This window comes from Canis aureus, chromosome 32 (genome assembly GCF_053574225.1).
Source record: "Canis aureus isolate CA01 chromosome 32, VMU_Caureus_v.1.0, whole genome shotgun sequence".
NCBI classification, from domain to species: domain Eukaryota; kingdom Metazoa; phylum Chordata; class Mammalia; order Carnivora; family Canidae; genus Canis; species Canis aureus.
The window spans coordinates 5,973,937-5,991,438 of NC_135642.1; the positions used below are offsets into that span (position 1 = coordinate 5,973,937).

General features: G+C 45.6%; 1 protein-coding gene across 1 annotated transcript in view; it reads right to left on the reverse strand.

The window, feature by feature from the left end:
* The window catches only part of RYR3 (ryanodine receptor 3), a 513,451-nt gene that overhangs the window by 82,896 nt on the left and 413,053 nt on the right, over positions 1-17,502 (reverse strand). Inside the window, exons 53-63 of the mRNA XM_077880434.1 lie at positions 15,397-15,486; positions 14,235-14,381; positions 13,965-14,027; positions 12,491-12,566; positions 12,238-12,361; positions 9,495-9,610; positions 8,880-8,947; positions 7,817-7,938; positions 4,022-4,071; positions 3,555-3,615; positions 1,381-1,619 (exon numbers count right to left, since the gene is read on the reverse strand). Coding sequence (XP_077736560.1) covers positions 1,381-1,619; positions 3,555-3,615; positions 4,022-4,071; positions 7,817-7,938; positions 8,880-8,947; positions 9,495-9,610; positions 12,238-12,361; positions 12,491-12,566; positions 13,965-14,027; positions 14,235-14,381; positions 15,397-15,486 — 1,156 coding nt within the window. The remainder of the gene's footprint in view (positions 1-1,380; positions 1,620-3,554; positions 3,616-4,021; positions 4,072-7,816; positions 7,939-8,879; positions 8,948-9,494; positions 9,611-12,237; positions 12,362-12,490; positions 12,567-13,964; positions 14,028-14,234; positions 14,382-15,396; positions 15,487-17,502) is intronic.

The following is a 17,502-nucleotide window of genomic DNA, read 5'->3' on the forward strand; positions in this document are numbered from 1 at the left end:
CCCAACTCTTCACCTCTGGCACAAGGCAAGGGTCTACCAACAGAAAGAACATGCTGGCATCATCCATCATCCAAGAGCTAGAGGCAGTGCATGCATGTGCACTCCGCCCTGGCCCCTGCCCCCAACACACCATACAGTTCCTTTCTATGCAGATGCTAGTCACCCAACTGGGGGAGAACCCACTGCCAGGAGAACACCCTCCATGGAGCCATCTCGTGCCTCTGCAGGTTGTTGATGTGAATCGCATTGCTTCTCAGGGAAAGAAATCATTTGACCTATGAGATCCATATGGGATTTTTTTTTTCCTAAAGAGGGAGACATTGTAGTTCAATTTTTTGCATAGTAATAGTAATATTTCCTTCCTTTAAAAGGAAGAATGTAAGTAATCTGAAATTTGAATGAGTCTTTTGTGAATTTCCTAGGAAGGTATGTAGAATGTTCCTACCTCTTTAGAGATAGACCAAAATTTCTCAGGTCCACCTGTCCCAAGTGCTCTGATGGACGTTTTTCAAAACACAATTCAATTGTATCATGATTTTGCCACGTTTCCTGAAGGAAGGGCATGTTCCACTTAGGAAATCACAGAATTTAATCCATAGGCTACATGGCCCTTCAATATCTGGGACTCATAGTAAGGCAGGGACTAATTTCACACAATGAGAACTAATTTAATCTTTACTTTTTCAACGAGGGAAGGCATTCTTTCCATGACATGAAATAATGAGTTTGGATGTTCCCCCATCCCTCTGCCCTCCTCTGTGGAAATAACTGATTTTCAATTGTTCAGGGATATAGAAGTCATGCCTCAGCTATCGACAATTGGTTAAATTGAATCAAATCACGCCAACATTTAAAGTGTGAAACCGAGCTTGGTGGTGGAATATTTGCATTAGGGGCTATATGTGGTACTAAACCAAACTGAAATAAAACCAACTGACTATGGTCTTTTTCTGAAGGCTCAGATAATGAAATGTTAGCAGCTTCCCTTTGCTCCTGGTATCCAATGAATAAATTAGGGCTTCTTAACAGGAAAATTGGTATTGAAAAACCCTGGGAGCAAACCTATATCCCCTGCTGGATTAGTCAGATAACCTTCTCAAATTAAGTGGAAACACAATGGCTGACAGCTAAGCCAGTGGGTGGAAAATTCTAGTCCTGAATAGTAGTGGGAAAAGATGAAATATTATATACTCAAATTGGAGGATTTCTGCTCCTCTACATATTTATTACTTCATTCATTACTTCAAACCTAAGGAGAAAGTAGTATGGAATAATTATCTCTCTGTTCTACTTTCAAGGTCAGCTCAAATGAATGAGTCACACACCTCTTATCTGGGGCCAGGCACACATAAATCCAAGATAGACAGTAATAGGACTCACAGAGTAAATCCACCCCGAACTGATGCTGAGCAACATGCTCAAAGATGGATGTCAGGATGGGGAGCAGAGCCACCGTGGTATAGTTAATATTTTGAGACACGCCTTTAATCTGTGTTCTGGAATGGGTAAACTTCCCGAGCTTCAGATTTTCTGAAGTCTTCTCTAAGTCTTCTGCAGCATTTTCAAAGAATGCTCGTAACCCAGCCTTCACCAGCTCTGAGCCTGACTTCATGACAGTCCTGTAAGCAAACCATGTTTAAAACCAGAAGCATAATCCAAACCTCTGGCCAACCCCTGCTTGAAACTGGTGACTTGCTGTTTAACCTCGGCAGACATTTGACACTCCGTTCAACTGATGACATGGGGTCAGGAGAGGGGGAGAGAACAGTTAGCAGCCAAGGAGCCACCCAGATCTCATGGTCCCAAAGGGGCTAACAACAGGATGGTGTTCTCTGCTGGAGGGAAATGGTGCTCGGTTATTCAGGAAATGTAAAGGACGGTTTAGAATGAAGCCTGGCTTGAGTCATCTATTCTCAATACAGTGTCCCTCAACACAGGGGCCACCTTCCTCTTAAACACCTAATTAAAATGAAGGAGAGGTGCTTTCCTTAGAGTTCACTATGGGATGAGCTACTTTCATCAGGAGTAGCTAGAAATATTAGCTCTCCCATGACACAGGACCTCTTAGAGCAAAGAAGTTAACTGAGGCTTAGATTTCTATTGGCTTGCAGGCATACCCTAGCTTGGAGAAGGGAAGGGAGGAGAGACAGAAAGTCCCCTTAAAAACAGCTTCATTAGAACCACTGCAGGGGGTGGGAGGGTGGGGGCGGGGAGAGGAACTAAGACCTCTAGAAATGGGCCTGTGGGAATGGAGATTGGCTCTGGGTGTCTGAGGCCTTCCCTCAAAACTAGTTTCTAAAACTTAGATTTGGAACAAAGCTTACAAAGTCAACTATCCATATTTCGACATCTTAATCACAAGATCATGACAGGCTTGCTTCGAGGACAGATGCTTTTTATCTACAGCATTTTCAGGATAATTATCCAACCAACCAGAAAAATAAAAACAAAGACATGAAGTCAGTGAGGCTTGCTCCTAGCCTGTAAGGAGTCATGAGCTATCTTTGTAACTTTCTAGTCTTGGGTTTCATCAGGAACAACGATCAAACACACTGAACTGCATTAAAAAACAAAAAACAAACAAAAAAAACCAAAAAAACAAAAAAACAACAAAAAAAACACACAAGGAACTCTCTCCCAAGGCAGCTCATGTGCTTCTGGGAATAAAGATTCCTTATCCCAGCTACAAGGGATTTGAGGCTCCTGGGGTCCTGTGGCCTGATCCTACGGATTTGTGCTGTCCTAATATTCACTGTATTTGGTTCTTGTTCTAGGGGTTTAGACCCCTACAGTTCCCTTTAATTATCCACATTTTTTTTGGTGACCATTCTTAGTTTGTAGTAGATTTCCATCTTGTGGCCACTCTAGTTGGTCTCCGTCTCCTGCATACCATTTTGGGAAGTGTGTCCTCCTCCCAGCTTTTACGAGGGGCTCTACTTGATGAGTGTGTTAAAGAAAGCTCCCTGTCTGTCCTTGCCACTACCGCTCTTTCTCATGAGATCATTTATGTTTGTATTTCCAGAACTTACACATGCATCTGTTAAGACTTCTTTCCCTTTCAGCTGTCTTTCCTGCAAGACCCTCAGGCTGTGGGTTCAAATGTGTCTTTGTCTCTGATCTTTTTATCACATGTCCCTGCATCTCCCATCCTTGGCTGCTTTGGATTCAGAGGGTTACGGTTCCCCTCTCCCAGGATGCTCATGGCCTTGCCACCCATCGGGCAGCTCTTCCTTTTTTTGTGGGCAATAAGGTACAAAGGGGTACTTTGCTATATTACATATTTTATCTTGCAAAAGATGAATTTCTTAGGAAGAGAAGACAAGAATTGATCAAATGCTCAGCTTTTAGTGTGCAGTACATGCCATGAGAGTGGCCCTCCATCATGTGAACTGAGAGATGGAGAGTGCTAATATCAGGCTAAGATTCATCTCCTCCTTGCCTCCCCTCCTTCCCCAGCTACTACAGAGCAGTGACACATCTTTTCTGTACGGTAAGTGAGAACAGAGGGCCAGAAAGGGAGTCTCGAGAAGCTACTGGAAAAAAACGGGACTTACCTTGTGTCAAGTGTCTGAGCTAAGATGTGAAGACAGCTCACCATTGTTGTAGAATCGCTCCCTAGAACCAAAAATACCACTGGTGACTCCTCAGACCATTCAGTCTATCTTTTAAATGCAATCTTCTCAATATGCACAAACTGCAGCCTGGTATAATTAACCACCAACATACAAGGTGCCAGACCTATGTGCCAGGACAATGCATTTATCTCTGGCCTGACACATCTGCCATTTGATGGATGTTAGAGGCAGAGCTTCAAGCATTCATTGGTGTGGAAAATTTGAGTTGTTAAGGGGGTAGAGAGGTCATTTATCATACTTTCAGACCAATTTTCTATGGCAAATTTAGGTGACACCTCCATCCTAAGGCTCAGGTTGGCTGCAGGCACCAGACATAAAGGCAAAATGCAAGTAAAGGAGAGTAACAGGGAGGAGTGAGGCTTTCAGCAATACCTCTCTTCACTCACCAAAGAGGGAAATCCTGTGTCGAACAAGAGCAGCGAGTTTGCAGAAGAGGCTGCACCAGAAAAGAAAGGGAGTAGGAAGGGCTCAGAAATCTGAGGGCTGATTTGTCCCCTCCTGCCCCCTGCCCACCCCTGCTTTAAAACAGAGAGCACAGAATGGACCTTTAGGAAAATGTACTGTGTTCCTCTCAAAGACTCCTCTGGACCACACTATGATAACGTGTGCTTCCCACTGTCTTGTTGGAGAATCATGAGGGTACCTTGGAGGCAGCCCCGTCCTCACAGAAAAGAATCCTTTTGCAACTATGGTACTTTGCAGTGACCAGGTTATCACAACCCATCGCCTGCTATAGAGTACGATGTGCAGAAACATCCTGCCATATGACATTTGGGAATCAATGAGGATTTGGACAGGAATGCTCTTTTCCACTGTTGGAATGGACTGCAAACCCCTTTGCAGCCTTCCCTGGGGGTGTGAGGCTTTAGGTGGGGGACGGGCAGGCAGGTGGGAACAGAAGAAAATTAACAGGGATAGGGGACACTGTGTGGAACAAAAACATTTTGGGAAACTGCTTTTCTCTGTCATTTCCTACCAGTCTGTGGGCCTGAGTTGCTGTCTTGGCTATGCCCCTCCCTGGAAGCTAGGGAAGCCCATCTACCATGCTTTTGTGCTTTTTGACTCTATCCCAAGCTTTCACCCATCTTGTCCACCCTGGAGCCCCTTGGAGGTCCAGCTGTATCTTAACATTCTGCTTTCATGGTGTCCAGTAGAGAGCCTTATGCAGTTTATAAAAAATGTTCTGGAACATGCCACTGATGGACCCTTACTCACTACGGCTGCAACTTGACCTGTCCTGCCATTGGCTCTTGGAGGAGGCTGCTCAGAACCCTGACACTATTTGACACGGGCCTAGGTAGGCAAGAACTTTGCAACCCCTTCCGGAAACAGTCCTTCCTGGGAGAACACCAAGGGGGCGCTACACTAGAAACACTTGCTATGGGGCAAGGGCTTCCCAAGGTGAGACTGAGCTGAAGTCCCTCCCAAGCCCTCACTTGTAGCCTGTCATGGGCTTCCTGACCCCCATGGGGCAGAAGTCTTTTCGGCAACATCACAAATGGAGAAAAAATATACCCTGAGTGTTGGTAGAGATGAAAACTTGCTCACCATTATGTACTGAAGTTTTGAATCACGATACTGTCACCTAAAATTCATATAATACTGCAGTACATTAACTGACTGTAATCTAAGTAAAAACTTAAAAAAAAAAAACAACACTAAACTTGCTCACCTTAATGTGGTTTTCAATTAACGCCCCAAGTCTGAGCTGTCTACCGGACAATCCTGTAGCTAAAGTCCCCTGTGGGTAGTAGTTTATTTCTGCAGTGGGAATAAGCTGGAAACCTTGGCCTAGAGCTTCAGAGAACTTGGAATAAGTTTAACAGAGATTTGACAGCCAGCTAGTGTGAAATGAAATAGGGATTGCTTCTTTGTTCTTCCCATTGTGTCCACTTTTTAAAGACCTTATGTATTTGATTTAAAAAAAAAAAATCATGGACTTGGGGGAGAGAGACAGCCTAGAGGGACGTGAGCCCCTGGCTCTGCTGTGACGAGCTGGGCTATTGTGGTGAAGCCACTTAGCTGCTCTTGGTGTTGGTTTTCTCATCTCTCATCTCTAAGTAGACAGTAATCACAAGAACCTTAGTTTTTAGAATTAGGGGCTGATCAATGCAGATATTTCTAGTGAAATGCTTCCAAGTGGACACCTGCTCTGGATAAATACAAAGCAACGTTTTCCTGACCAAAGCAGATGGCTTGAGTTATTGGATACTAATACTAACTGGCTCTGCTCACTGTCAGAAGCAATTACACAGGTGGGCCAAGGCCGGCACCTGAAGTTTTAAAAGGCCCTTTCTTGTCCCCCATGGGGCCCATAATTTAAGTAGAAACACTGTCCTCAGCCCAGCATTGAGAGAGGCCAGAGTTTCCAGGTGTTTCCCTGTCTCGGAATCTGCAAGTGAGACATTAAAGGGACCACAGGGGGGAGAGTGTGGTGGCGCTGGTGAATGGCCCCAGATGCAGAAGAGGCAGGGCAGAGGGGGAAGGATGCAGGTGAGAGGGTCTGGAAGTGTGAACACATTTGGTGCCGACACTACTGCCTCTTTGGGAGGGCAGTGAGCACCCCAACGGATCTGAAGGCTAATCTGCAAGGCTGATGAGATCCAGGTTGTATCCCTGCCCTGACAAACGGCGCCTGGCTGAACAAATGTTACATTTCCATGAATTAACAAGCTAACAAAAATAGATGAAGAAGACAGACACACTTGCCCTCCTTCGGATTATCTGAATATCTCACTTTGCCCCTCATTTCCCAAACTTCTTACAGACCAGCGCATCCTGAAAAAACGTCTAGGAAATCTTTGGTGATTGATGCTAATTGTATCTCATTTTGATAGCATACGTTCCTCCTCCCTTCTCTTAACGAGATTAAGTTACGACCGCAGAAAAAAATGGCACTCCATGTGGATAGAGAGGACTTTCGCTCTCGCCCTAATGTACTACCTGGGTCACGTTAGGCACTGGCATGAACCTCAGTGTTCTCATCTGCAAAATGGAAAGAATACACAGGCAGTCCCTAGAGCACGGTGGTGTTTAGCAATGATGTGTAAGGTTCTTGTGCACTTGTGTTAGGAGGAAAAGCAGCTCACTGCTTAGCTTTGTGCTTAAGAAACATTAGTTAAGTGTTAAGGCTGACTATCCTCACAAGGATGGTGATACTCAGCGGGTGGGCCTTTACAAAGTGCACCGTATGCCGTCCGCCACCAATGGCTGCTAGAGGAAGAGCGGATTGCTTCCACTATAGTTCTTAACTCTTTGTTATTTACAAGCCTAACTCAAAACAAACAAACAAACAAACAAACAAAACAAAAAAGAGTCTAACTTTCCCTGTTATTGTAAATCAAATACAGACAAGACTGGAGGCATAGTGAACTCCATCTTCTAGCCTGATCATAAAGCATATGAGGAAGCATCCTTGCTTTCCTCTCTCTTGAGGTGTCCACATGCTATACCCACTGTGATGAGAACACAGGTTGGTGCTTCTGACCAACACTTTTCTTCCTATTAGGAGTTTAAATTGAATTGTGTTGCTCTGGATATCGACTATCAGATCATCCACAATAGGACTTGTAAGATCAGATTCTTTAAAACAAATTTAAACTTAAAAAAGCCTGATAAGAATGGGATTGAAAACAGCATTAATCGGGATCCCTGGGTGGTGCAGCGGTTTGGCGCCTGCCTTTGGCCCAGGGCGCGATCCTGGAGACCCGGGATCGAATCCCACATCGGGCTCCCGGTGCATGGAGCCTGCTTCTCCCTCTGCCTGTGTCTCTGCCTCTCTCTCTCTCTCTGTGACTATCATGAATAAGTAAATAAAATCTTTAAAAAAAAAAAAAAAAGAAAACAGCATTAATCTGCTCCTTCTCAATGTTGTGTGTTTGCCTGTCCAACCTTTGGGATTGACTTTGCCTTTTTCTAAATGTTATTTCAGGATAAAAGTTGATCCAAGTATACAAGTTTTTTCCAAGCCCTAGTGATCCCTCCAAACAGTGCGCTTCTCTTGGTTGCCAAAATAATACGCAGATGAGTATGAATATAATTACTTTGACAGCTACGACCTCTGTGTGACCAGCCATCAGGCCACAGTTCATTTCTCCGGAAGACTCACCATCCAGTTTCCAGGATCCTGGGGTTTTATATAAAGCACATTGCCACCCTGACCTTCTCTTGTGTTGACTCACCTGGCCACCATTTCTTTCTCCTTATGAGAGGCATAGCCGCTGCTGCTAAGGGGCTTCAGAGGGGATGACAGGAAGTAGAGGCGGTGATTGGTGAAGTACTGGTCAACGAGCGGGAGGAGAACCTGGAAATCCACCATAAATTAACTTCTAGGAAGCTAACCAAAGCCCCTCCTTTGATTCTTTTGAAAAAGTTCATTTTCAGGGAGCAAAACGTCCCTGAATATAGGTCCTGAGATTTTTAGGAAATTCTACCTGGTGAATTGCAAGTTTCCAACACATTTTCCTCTTGTACATCTCAAACCAGAGGTCTTGGGGATATGGAACTGGAGAGGCTCCTGACAGAGAGGCCCGAGAAGTATGTGTACGGCTGAGTCAGCATCCTCAGGAGAGTCGGTGGTACACCTGTACTCAGGCACGGCCTTTTGGGCACGGCCCCCAGCAGGAACACCTGGGCCTGGCCTAGCACTACCAGATTTGAGCATTCTGTCCTGCTTCTCAGGCACAATTACCCCAAGGCCTCACATGCATTCAGTCCTGTGAGCAGGGTTCTATGGCAGAGCCCGCTCAGGTACTCAGATTCCTTCCTTCTTTCTCTTAGCAGTAGAAACCCGTACTTTTAGCTGGGCAGGGAGTTGCCCAGCAAGAGAACACATTACCCAGACTGCCTGGCAGTGACGTAGAGCCAAATGATGGAGTTTTAGCCACTGGGATAGAATTTTAAGAGAGAAGAGGCTTGTCCTCCTTTCCTCTTCTCCCCTTTCCCATTGGTGTGGTACAGGTGAGCCCATCTGGACTGCACTGACACGCATCACGCTTCAGGAGATGGTGAAGTGCCAGGAGAACAAATACCTGAGTCCCTGGGGGATGGCGTGGAGCAAACGGCCTGCCTGCCTCCTCAGTCCACCTACCTGCCTCTGGACTGCCTCAAAACAGAGAGACACATGCCCACCTCATCGAAGCCACTGGAGCTTTGGATATCTTCGTGAGATGAGCTTAACCTGGACCCTAAACTGTACAGATTCTAGGAAGAAAATAACTTGGTTAAATGCAGGGAATCACTTACTTTGGCAAAGAATTTGATCTCCTGATCATGGGGAGACTTTTCAGTTTTCCCACTGCTGATAATGGCTTCTACCAAGATAAAAGTAACACAGAGTTGGCCACAGTTAAAGGAAACAAAAACAAAAACAGTCCCAGCATTTTAGAAACAGAGTGACTCTCCCAAGGGCCATGGAAAGGCCATTTGATTTTTATAGAGTATCTTCTATTTTTACAAAGGACTTCGTAACTGTGCTAGTTATTTTTCCTGTCAATTCTCTCAGCTATTTCACTGTCCTTTCCTCCATTTTACTGATGAGTAAGCAGCTTCAGAGGTTGAGTCATATGCCCACAGCCACAAAGCAAAACAATGGAAAAGTTAACATAGGATGAGTTGGATGAAAAATGACAAACGGCTCAAATAAACCCTGAAACCAAGGATGAAACAGATTTTTTTAAAGAGGGGGACAAAATCACAGCCACCACTTCCCCCCCAGAAACCATATGACATCTAAATGAATCACTAACAGCGAGAGTAGGAAAGCATCATCCCCTGATAGAGAAATACCACATTCTTTCTGAGAATACGGAATGTTAAGGGAAGCACACATTTGGGGGGATATGTCACAGTGATACTTACCCAAATGGGCAATAAACTCTTGGGCAGAATCAACATATTTCAGGATCTTCTTCAAAAATTTATAGGCAAACCTCTTTTCCATGGAGGAGGCATCCAGCTCCATATCCTTCATACCTCTAGGTTGGAAATGGGTAAATCCCAGGAAGAAACAGAGGTGACTATGTGACGTTGGAGCATCAGCAATTCTGTGTTGATTTTACTTTCCAAATGTTAATGGTTTTTCGGGTTTAGTGACCTGGTTTGTCATCTGACTGATATCCCCTCACACATGGAACCTGCCTTTGTGAGCACATAACACCTGTGCTAGAATAATGTCTGAAAGGATTTTTCAAAATATCTTTTTTAAAAAATTTTTTTATTTATTTATGATAGTCACACACACAGAGAGAGAGAGCGAGAGAGAGGCAGAGACACAGGCAGAGGGAGAAGCAGGCTCCATGCACCGGGAGCCCGACGTGGGATTCGATCCCGGGTCTCCAGGATCGCGCCCTGGGCCAAAGGCAGGCGCCAAACCGCTGCGCCACCCAGGGATCCCTCAAAATATCTTTATCTCAAACAATTCGTTCAAACAATTTCAAGCTGGAGATAAATCAGAGAGGCAAACAAAATCTCTGCGTCTATGGAACATATATACTAGCTGTAAATAGACACAGATAATACATAAAACAAAGCATAAATTATGTGGAATGCTAGCAGCTACTTAGCTTTGTGAAAAAAAGAAAAAAATCAAAGCAGTATGAAAAGGCCTAAGAGTGCCTAAAGGAGGGGGGGCAAGCAATCCGTGCTGGTTTCACTGGGAGGGAACATTGGAGTAAAGGCCTGAAGGAGGTGAGGAGGTGAGCCACATGGACATCTGGGGAAAGGATTTTTCAGGCACATGGAGTGGGGTGCAAAGGTCCTGAGGCAGGAGCATGCATGCTGAGTTGAAGGGATATGGCAGATGCTGGCATGGTAGGGATGGAAGTGAATGGGCAGTCAGAAAAGCACGAGGGCCCCATGGGCCATCCTTGGAATTCTGCTTTTGCTCTGAGATGGGAAGCTCTTGGAAGTTCTGAACAGGGAGATGACTTACATTATAAAGGTCTAGGTCTCAAACTGACCATGGTGAGGGGGTGGGGGTGGGGTTGAAGCAGGGAAGCCGGCTCAGAGGCTGGCTCAGGAATGATGGTGATGGCATGGAATGGGTAAGAGCGGCCAGATTCTGAGTATCTTTTAAAGGTAGAGCCACCAGGACTTCCTGAAGGACTGTCAGATGTGGGTTGGGGGAAAAAGAGGATCAAGGATTCTGGCTCCAGCACCAGGGAGATGGGGGCGGAGGGTAGAGCAGGTGGGAGGCCTGGGCAGTGGGCTGGTACAAGGTGTCCTTGCTGATGGGACTCTCACCCCCCACCCCCGTCTGCATGCCCAAGTGCCCTCCACTGGGCCTGGCACACGGCAAACGTGTCACAGGATATGTTTGCTGAACACAACAATCTTTTCCCTGTCTCCCCTTATTTCTTTGATTTCCTTTTTAGTCATGGTAAAGAAGAATTTTCATTTCTGGGAGTAAGTTATTTATCAGCAAATCACAGTACACGTTCCTCTGGGTGCCAAGGACAGGATTAAAGCGACGGAGGGAATATTTCTCAAATGCTTCCCCAGAGGCGGTCTCCTGCTGTCTGACCTTTCCTGCTCGACAATATGGCAAATAAGTTTTGTTATTTTTTCATATGAGCTACAATAGAAATATTTGTATAGGTTTTTATTATCTATTTATTTATTTATTGCCAATTCAATGGCAAAATTCTGTAGGAAACTAAAAGAAGAAACAGCAGCTGGCTCAGCAAACATTTCTTTTAGGAGGAACGGCTATCTCAGAATAAGAACACTGCTTGTTTTTCACTCTTCGAGCATGAACCACGGAGCACAGCCCACCACCTACCTTATACCAGTGAGAAAACAGGTTCTACCTGTAAGACGGAAGCAGCTAAGACAATGCAGCAACACTCATTTAGATAATTCTGACCAAAAAGTTTGAGATAAAAAAAAAAAAGTCTCAGGAAATCTTGACGTATTGCATCTCCTCGGTGGAATTGTGCCTTCAAAAATATCAGTTCTTTCTTCAAAAACTATTCATGTCAGTTACGTGTACTATTGCTACTATGTAATTGGATTACATATCCTATAAAACAACCATTAAAGTGAGAAGAGGAGCTCGGTTGCATGTGTTACAGAGGCCTGAGCTTGCGTTTCCAAATACGAAGCTTCTCAATCAGGTACGAGGTACGTAAAAGACAGGAGAGGAAGCTGGGAAAACATCTAGAAGAATCCTGCACCCCATGGCTCTGTATGTGCTGTAAAGAAGCCCGAGCCCCCAGGCTTTGAGGCCGCTCTATGGATATGGTCTACAACTGCAGTCGCTAAAACAACATATGAAGACAATGTCTTAGGGCTTACAGCCCAAGATTTGTGAATGAATGCGTGTTTATATGTTTCAATTTAAAACTAAATATTTAAGGTGTGTGTGTATAATCTGCCATGACTCTTTACTATCACTGGTTTTTAAAAACTGATATTGACTGGTCCTGTTTGGGTCGAAAAAGACAGTGTCATGCTCCCAAATAAAAGTCTTCTTATTTCAAAATCCTAACCACTATCCTCCTTCTCCTCCATTTTGCAGGCAGGTGGATACACACCTGGAGAGGGAGAGGTCCTGCCCATAAACCCTCCCCTGTCCTCTAACATCGCCGGGAAGAAGACTTACCTAGAAACCAAGATGCCGTTCACTTGGAGGAATTTAAACAGGTCCTGTGCCTTCTCCCGGTCCCTGAACTTCTCCTTGGCTGTCAAGGTGTCATATGGCACCAACAGAGGGTGACTGCCGCCACCTGGGGTCAGCAGAGGGACAGAGGGACAGCACATCTGGCCCTTCCTTGGCACCTCTGGAAAACATACCTGCCCCCCCCACCCCCCCCTCCCCGCTCTCCTTCTGCAGGGGGTACATGAACCTGGCTCACCTTTGCTCTCCAGTTCCAGCTTCTTCTTCTTGGCCCAGATGTTGTGATAGTTTTCAGCCACGACTTCCACCATCCCCTGGGTCCCACCAAGGAGACAACAGTCAGACAACAAGCAAAGACGAGTGGTTCCCCTCTGCTGGCTATTTCAGGCAGCCTCGGGAACCAGGCACCACCCGATGCGAAGGGCACATTGTTGAGCATCTCCCGTCATTGATTAGTCTGTGCTTATGCACCTTGTTAGTTTTATAGTGTCCCATGCACACAGAAAACAATTTCAAATTCTGTCCTTCCCTTGTAACATATGATCCTGGTAGTTTGAGGCATTTATGATAAACACGCATTTCCATTTGAAACCACATTCTGGTGGCACTTAGTTTGTCAAAGGAGTTCAGTATTTTATCCCTGGCCTGAGACAGGGGGATGGAAGTGGGAGTCCAGCAAAGATCTAGGAGCCCCAAAGGCCTCTAGCTGAGTAAACTAAAGAATAATCACACTTTGGAGAAAATGACTGCAAATAAGATTCCTCAATTAGAATTAATCTTTTATAAGGGCATAAAGCAGCGACCTGGAATGAAAGGTGGGTGTTGGAAAGAAACCTTCTCTAAGGTCCAAAGGGTTGGTCTGATGGACAGAGGAGTAACTGGCCATGGATGAGCATGGGACGGGCCTGGGTGATGGGAGGGGCTTGGGGGTGGGGGTTGGGGGTGGTAGGAAGTAGCCTCTAGCTTCACACTTCATCCTCTGGGTTCTGTGCCCCTAAATTCTGCACCATCATGGGGCACCCGAGTGAACCCATGGTGGGCCCCACAAGCATCCTTATGTGCTAGCTGGCACTACATGCCTGGGATAAGGGAAGTACCCCCACCCTACCCAGAGACCTCACCTCAGGTTTCCTCCTAGCCCTTATTAGTTTTCTCCTAGTTGTTCATTCTGTGTGTTGACAGAGTCATTTGCTGTTTTCTCCTCCTTTTATTGAGGCGTCACCTGTTATGACGTCCCTGGAACATGTGGAAAGCCTGGCCTTCTTAAAAAACTGGTTTATTCTTCTGAGACTTGCCCTGGGGCCCCTGCCTAGTGTGACTTTCTTCAATTCTTTTTTTTTTTTTTAATTTTTATTTATTTATGATAGTCACACACAGAGAGAGAGAGAGAGAGAGAGAGAGAGAGAGGCAGAGACACAGGCAGAGGGAGAAGCAGGCTCCATGCACCGGGAGCCCGACGTGGGATTCGATCCTGGGTCTCCAGGATCGCGCCCTGGGCCAAAGGCAGGCGCCAAACCGCTGCGCCACCCAGGGATCCCGACTTTCTTCAATTCTGATCTTTCAGTGGTGATATGTTTTAGGCATTCTTCTCCCCGTTCCTCAACCTCTTTAAAAAACAAAACAAAACCAAACCTCTTTGGAGGATAATAGGCCCCTGCACTTAGGGGAGTTAAGGAAGCAAGATATGCTGTTGTGGAAATACCAACACTTACCTGGAGCTCTCTGGAAAGCACCACGTTGGAGAGATCCAGGGGGGCAGGGCTGTAGCTGTTGCCCTAGGAAAGCAAGACAGAGTCAGTGGGTTTGCCACGATCTTCCTTGCTTTTATGGGTGTCCTGACTTTGGTGGCCAGAGGTGTACTCTTGACAGGTCCTCAGGGTTCACCGTTGGTGGTCCTCACCCCTGACGCCCCAGGGAGAGTTTTCCTAGGTTCTCTGGGGACTCTTACTGGCCCAGTATTGGCCTCAGGCATGTGGTCATACCTGGCTAGCCTGGGACACGCTCCGAAGTTTCTCATTTTCCCGCTGTTGAGCCAGGGCCTCTCCCTCTTTGGTCCTCTCCACAGACCAGCCCACAGCCAGCATGGTTTTCAGAGACTCTCTGGCAGGCCAGCGGTAAATCTCCTTCTCCTGGAAGAAAATCCGAGCAGAAGACATGTGCAGAGCATGTCCCCTACTCCAACGGCCTGACTCCCTGTGGAGTTGGCCCTCACAGAGCACAGGGGTGCAGCTGACTCCAGCTTCCTCTCACAAGGTCAAGATGCCCTCTGCATCATCTCACCTGAAACAGGTCAGTCTTTTTGATGTTTTCAAGTATAAGACCCCACAGTCTCCTGCCTTTGGAGGGAATGTACCAGACATTATCCAGTTTGTGGATAAAGAGGAGAAAGAATAGGAGAATGACCCCTCACATTCTATTAGCTAAGATGGGACTTGTATAAATGATTGGCACAAAATTCTCCTCTCAGCTTTGAAAGTACAACTTCTTAGGTTTAAAATTCTCTTGAGCTACACACAACTTTACAGATGGCCAACATACATCCAGTGATATGCATGCTGTCCTTTACATATGACACATATTCCAAAGCCACAGCTTAAAAGAACTCTTATTGATTCCAAAATAGGAATTTGGAGTTAAGCTGAACCAAATTTCATAATAATAATAATAATAATAATAATAATAATAATAATAATAACAACAACAACAGCAGCAGCAGCAACAACTCCAAAAGACCTGTCCGTATTTCCCTAGGCACCCTCCTCTCTATTCCCTTTGTTGAGACTGGAAGCCATTTCTATCTGAATTTTCTCTAGGAAATTCCCCAACCCCAGGTTCCCCCTGTCAACAGTCCAGCAAAACCCCTTCCTGGTCCTGTTGCAAGTGAACTATGAATGTATTTTGGCTCAGCATCCAAATGCTGAACATTGCTTTTCCATCCAGTGGGTTCTCAGAGCCAAAGAGACAGAACATGAAGCTAGGCTCTTGGAAACTGGTCCTGGGGCTCTTGCCCCCTGGTGCGCTCCTGAAGAGTTTACTTAAACCTGAGGATGAGCTGAGCCCTGAGCTCCCATGACCATCTGATATAATTCCTAAGGAAGGAAAATCAGCATGGCCACTCAGTGCTACCAGAGGCAAGTTTCTTACCTTTTCTGTTAATGTCTTAAAAGGCCTTATGAGTGGATGGGTCTTCACGTTTTCATCCAGGGAAATTCCGTACTTCCATCCATTCTGACTCTGTAGAAATGTTCTCAGTTCAAATATCCTTGGCATCCAAAGAGCCCCACTCTATGACCCAAATCCCAGCTTCTGTTGTCACTGAACAAATGGAATAATGAGATGTGGCAGAGTTTGAAAACTACCCCCTGCAAAATGTCTAATTGATCCTTTCAGGCCATCAAGCTCTTTGCCCTCTGAATTTTGAACTCTGCTCCCTTATTTCTTCTTGTTCCAGCTGCTGTCCTCGCTGCTTACTCGCTTGTGTTTCAGACAGAAGGAGGTTTCAAAAGACCTGAGAACAATGCTTCTCAGGCCAGTGTGTCATGTCCACAGGCAGGGACAGAAGTTAAGGCCAAAGGCACATGAGGACTGGTCTTGCTTCCCACTGCCTGGAGTGGGCTGACTTGATTTGCACTGTGTGCCCACCAACCCTAGAGCAGAATTGTAGCAGTGCACATCTCCTACAGTCATGGAAGCTTAAGAATTTCAAAATTCATTCAGCAAACATCAATTGAATGCCTACTATGGTAGGCATCTCTCTGTCCCAGGCACTGTAGATACAGAAGTATGTATGAGCCTGATTGCCATAACCTCACAGCCCAAAGACTCCGGGCTGATCTTTCTCAATCTCTGCCTCTGCCCACTTGTTAATGTGTCTGTTTCTCAAGCTTCTGTACCTTTTTAGGGCACATCCTCCCTGGTATATGTAACCCAGGCCCACAGTCCATAGGTAGACTGAACTCAAGTCCATATTCCAGCCCAGATCTCTTTCCTAATTTCCAAATTTATTTAGGCTCTATTTGGGTGTCCACAGGTATGTCCTCACATGCCTGAAGCAGAGCCTAGCATTTTACTCCTCTAAGGGGTCCCTCTTCCTGGGTTCCCTGCATTTCAGCCAGCAGTATTGGCTCATGCTCACTTTCCATGCCAGATGTGTGGGAGTCTTCCTTGACAGCCCCTTCTCTGCACCCTCTCACCTGTGTTCAGCTTCCCAGACCTGCTCATTTGTCTACCTCTCCCTAGCTTTCCTGCCAGGGTTTTAGTTCAGGCCACCATCGGCTCTCACCTAGATTACTGCAAATGCTCCCATGGGGTCTCCCTGCATCGAGTCATACCATCTCTCCATGGACTTCATTTTCTATACCACTGTCAGGTGATATTTATAAAATCAACCAGATCAGGGTACTCTACAGCTTTGAGATTTTCTGACTCCCAGCTGTCACCATGGTAAAACCCAAACTCTTTGTGGCCTCTAAAGCTAGAGTGGGATCTTGCTGGAATTTTCTAGACTCATTTCTCACCCTTCTTCCTCTGCTCCACTCTGTGATCCCACCATATTGAACTATGGTTCTCCAGAGCCATCAGACTCTCTCTTTACTTCTCTGCTCACATCTGCTGCTCCCATAGACCTGGACCTGAACAACTACCCATCCCTTATCACATAGTATAGATGGCACCAACTCAAGCAAGCATTCCTGAACCCGTACTATTGATGCAAGGACTTATCTCATGGGTTGTGTACTCTAACCCACTGCAGCATTGAACAGCCTGTATAATGGCAGGCTTATTTTGTTCACCCCACAAGACTGTGAACTTTTTGTGGGCAGGGGAAAATAGGCTTTCCTTTGTTAGATAATCAATGCCCACTAGGCAATGGTGAGCAAGCATGTTTTCTTACAAATGTGAAGCTTAAAGTCTAGTGGAGGAGAGAGAGATTAACCAAATACCACACGAGGAAAGGTATAGTTGATAACTAGTATCATCATGTAATTATTATAAATATATAAAACTGCTATAAAACACTAAGAAGACCTGCTCATTTGTTTACCTCTCCCTAGCTTTCCTGCCAGGGTTTTAGTTCAGGCCACCATCAGCGCTAAGTATCTAAGACTTCTGGGAAAGAGGTGTCCTAGGAATTCACACTGGGATGGATATTTAAAGGATGAATTAATTGGTGACTGGTGTTTGCATGTGTGTAGATGCAGATGGGGACCTGACTCAGAGTAAGAAAGGTTTCAGGCTCATGTAGAGTGT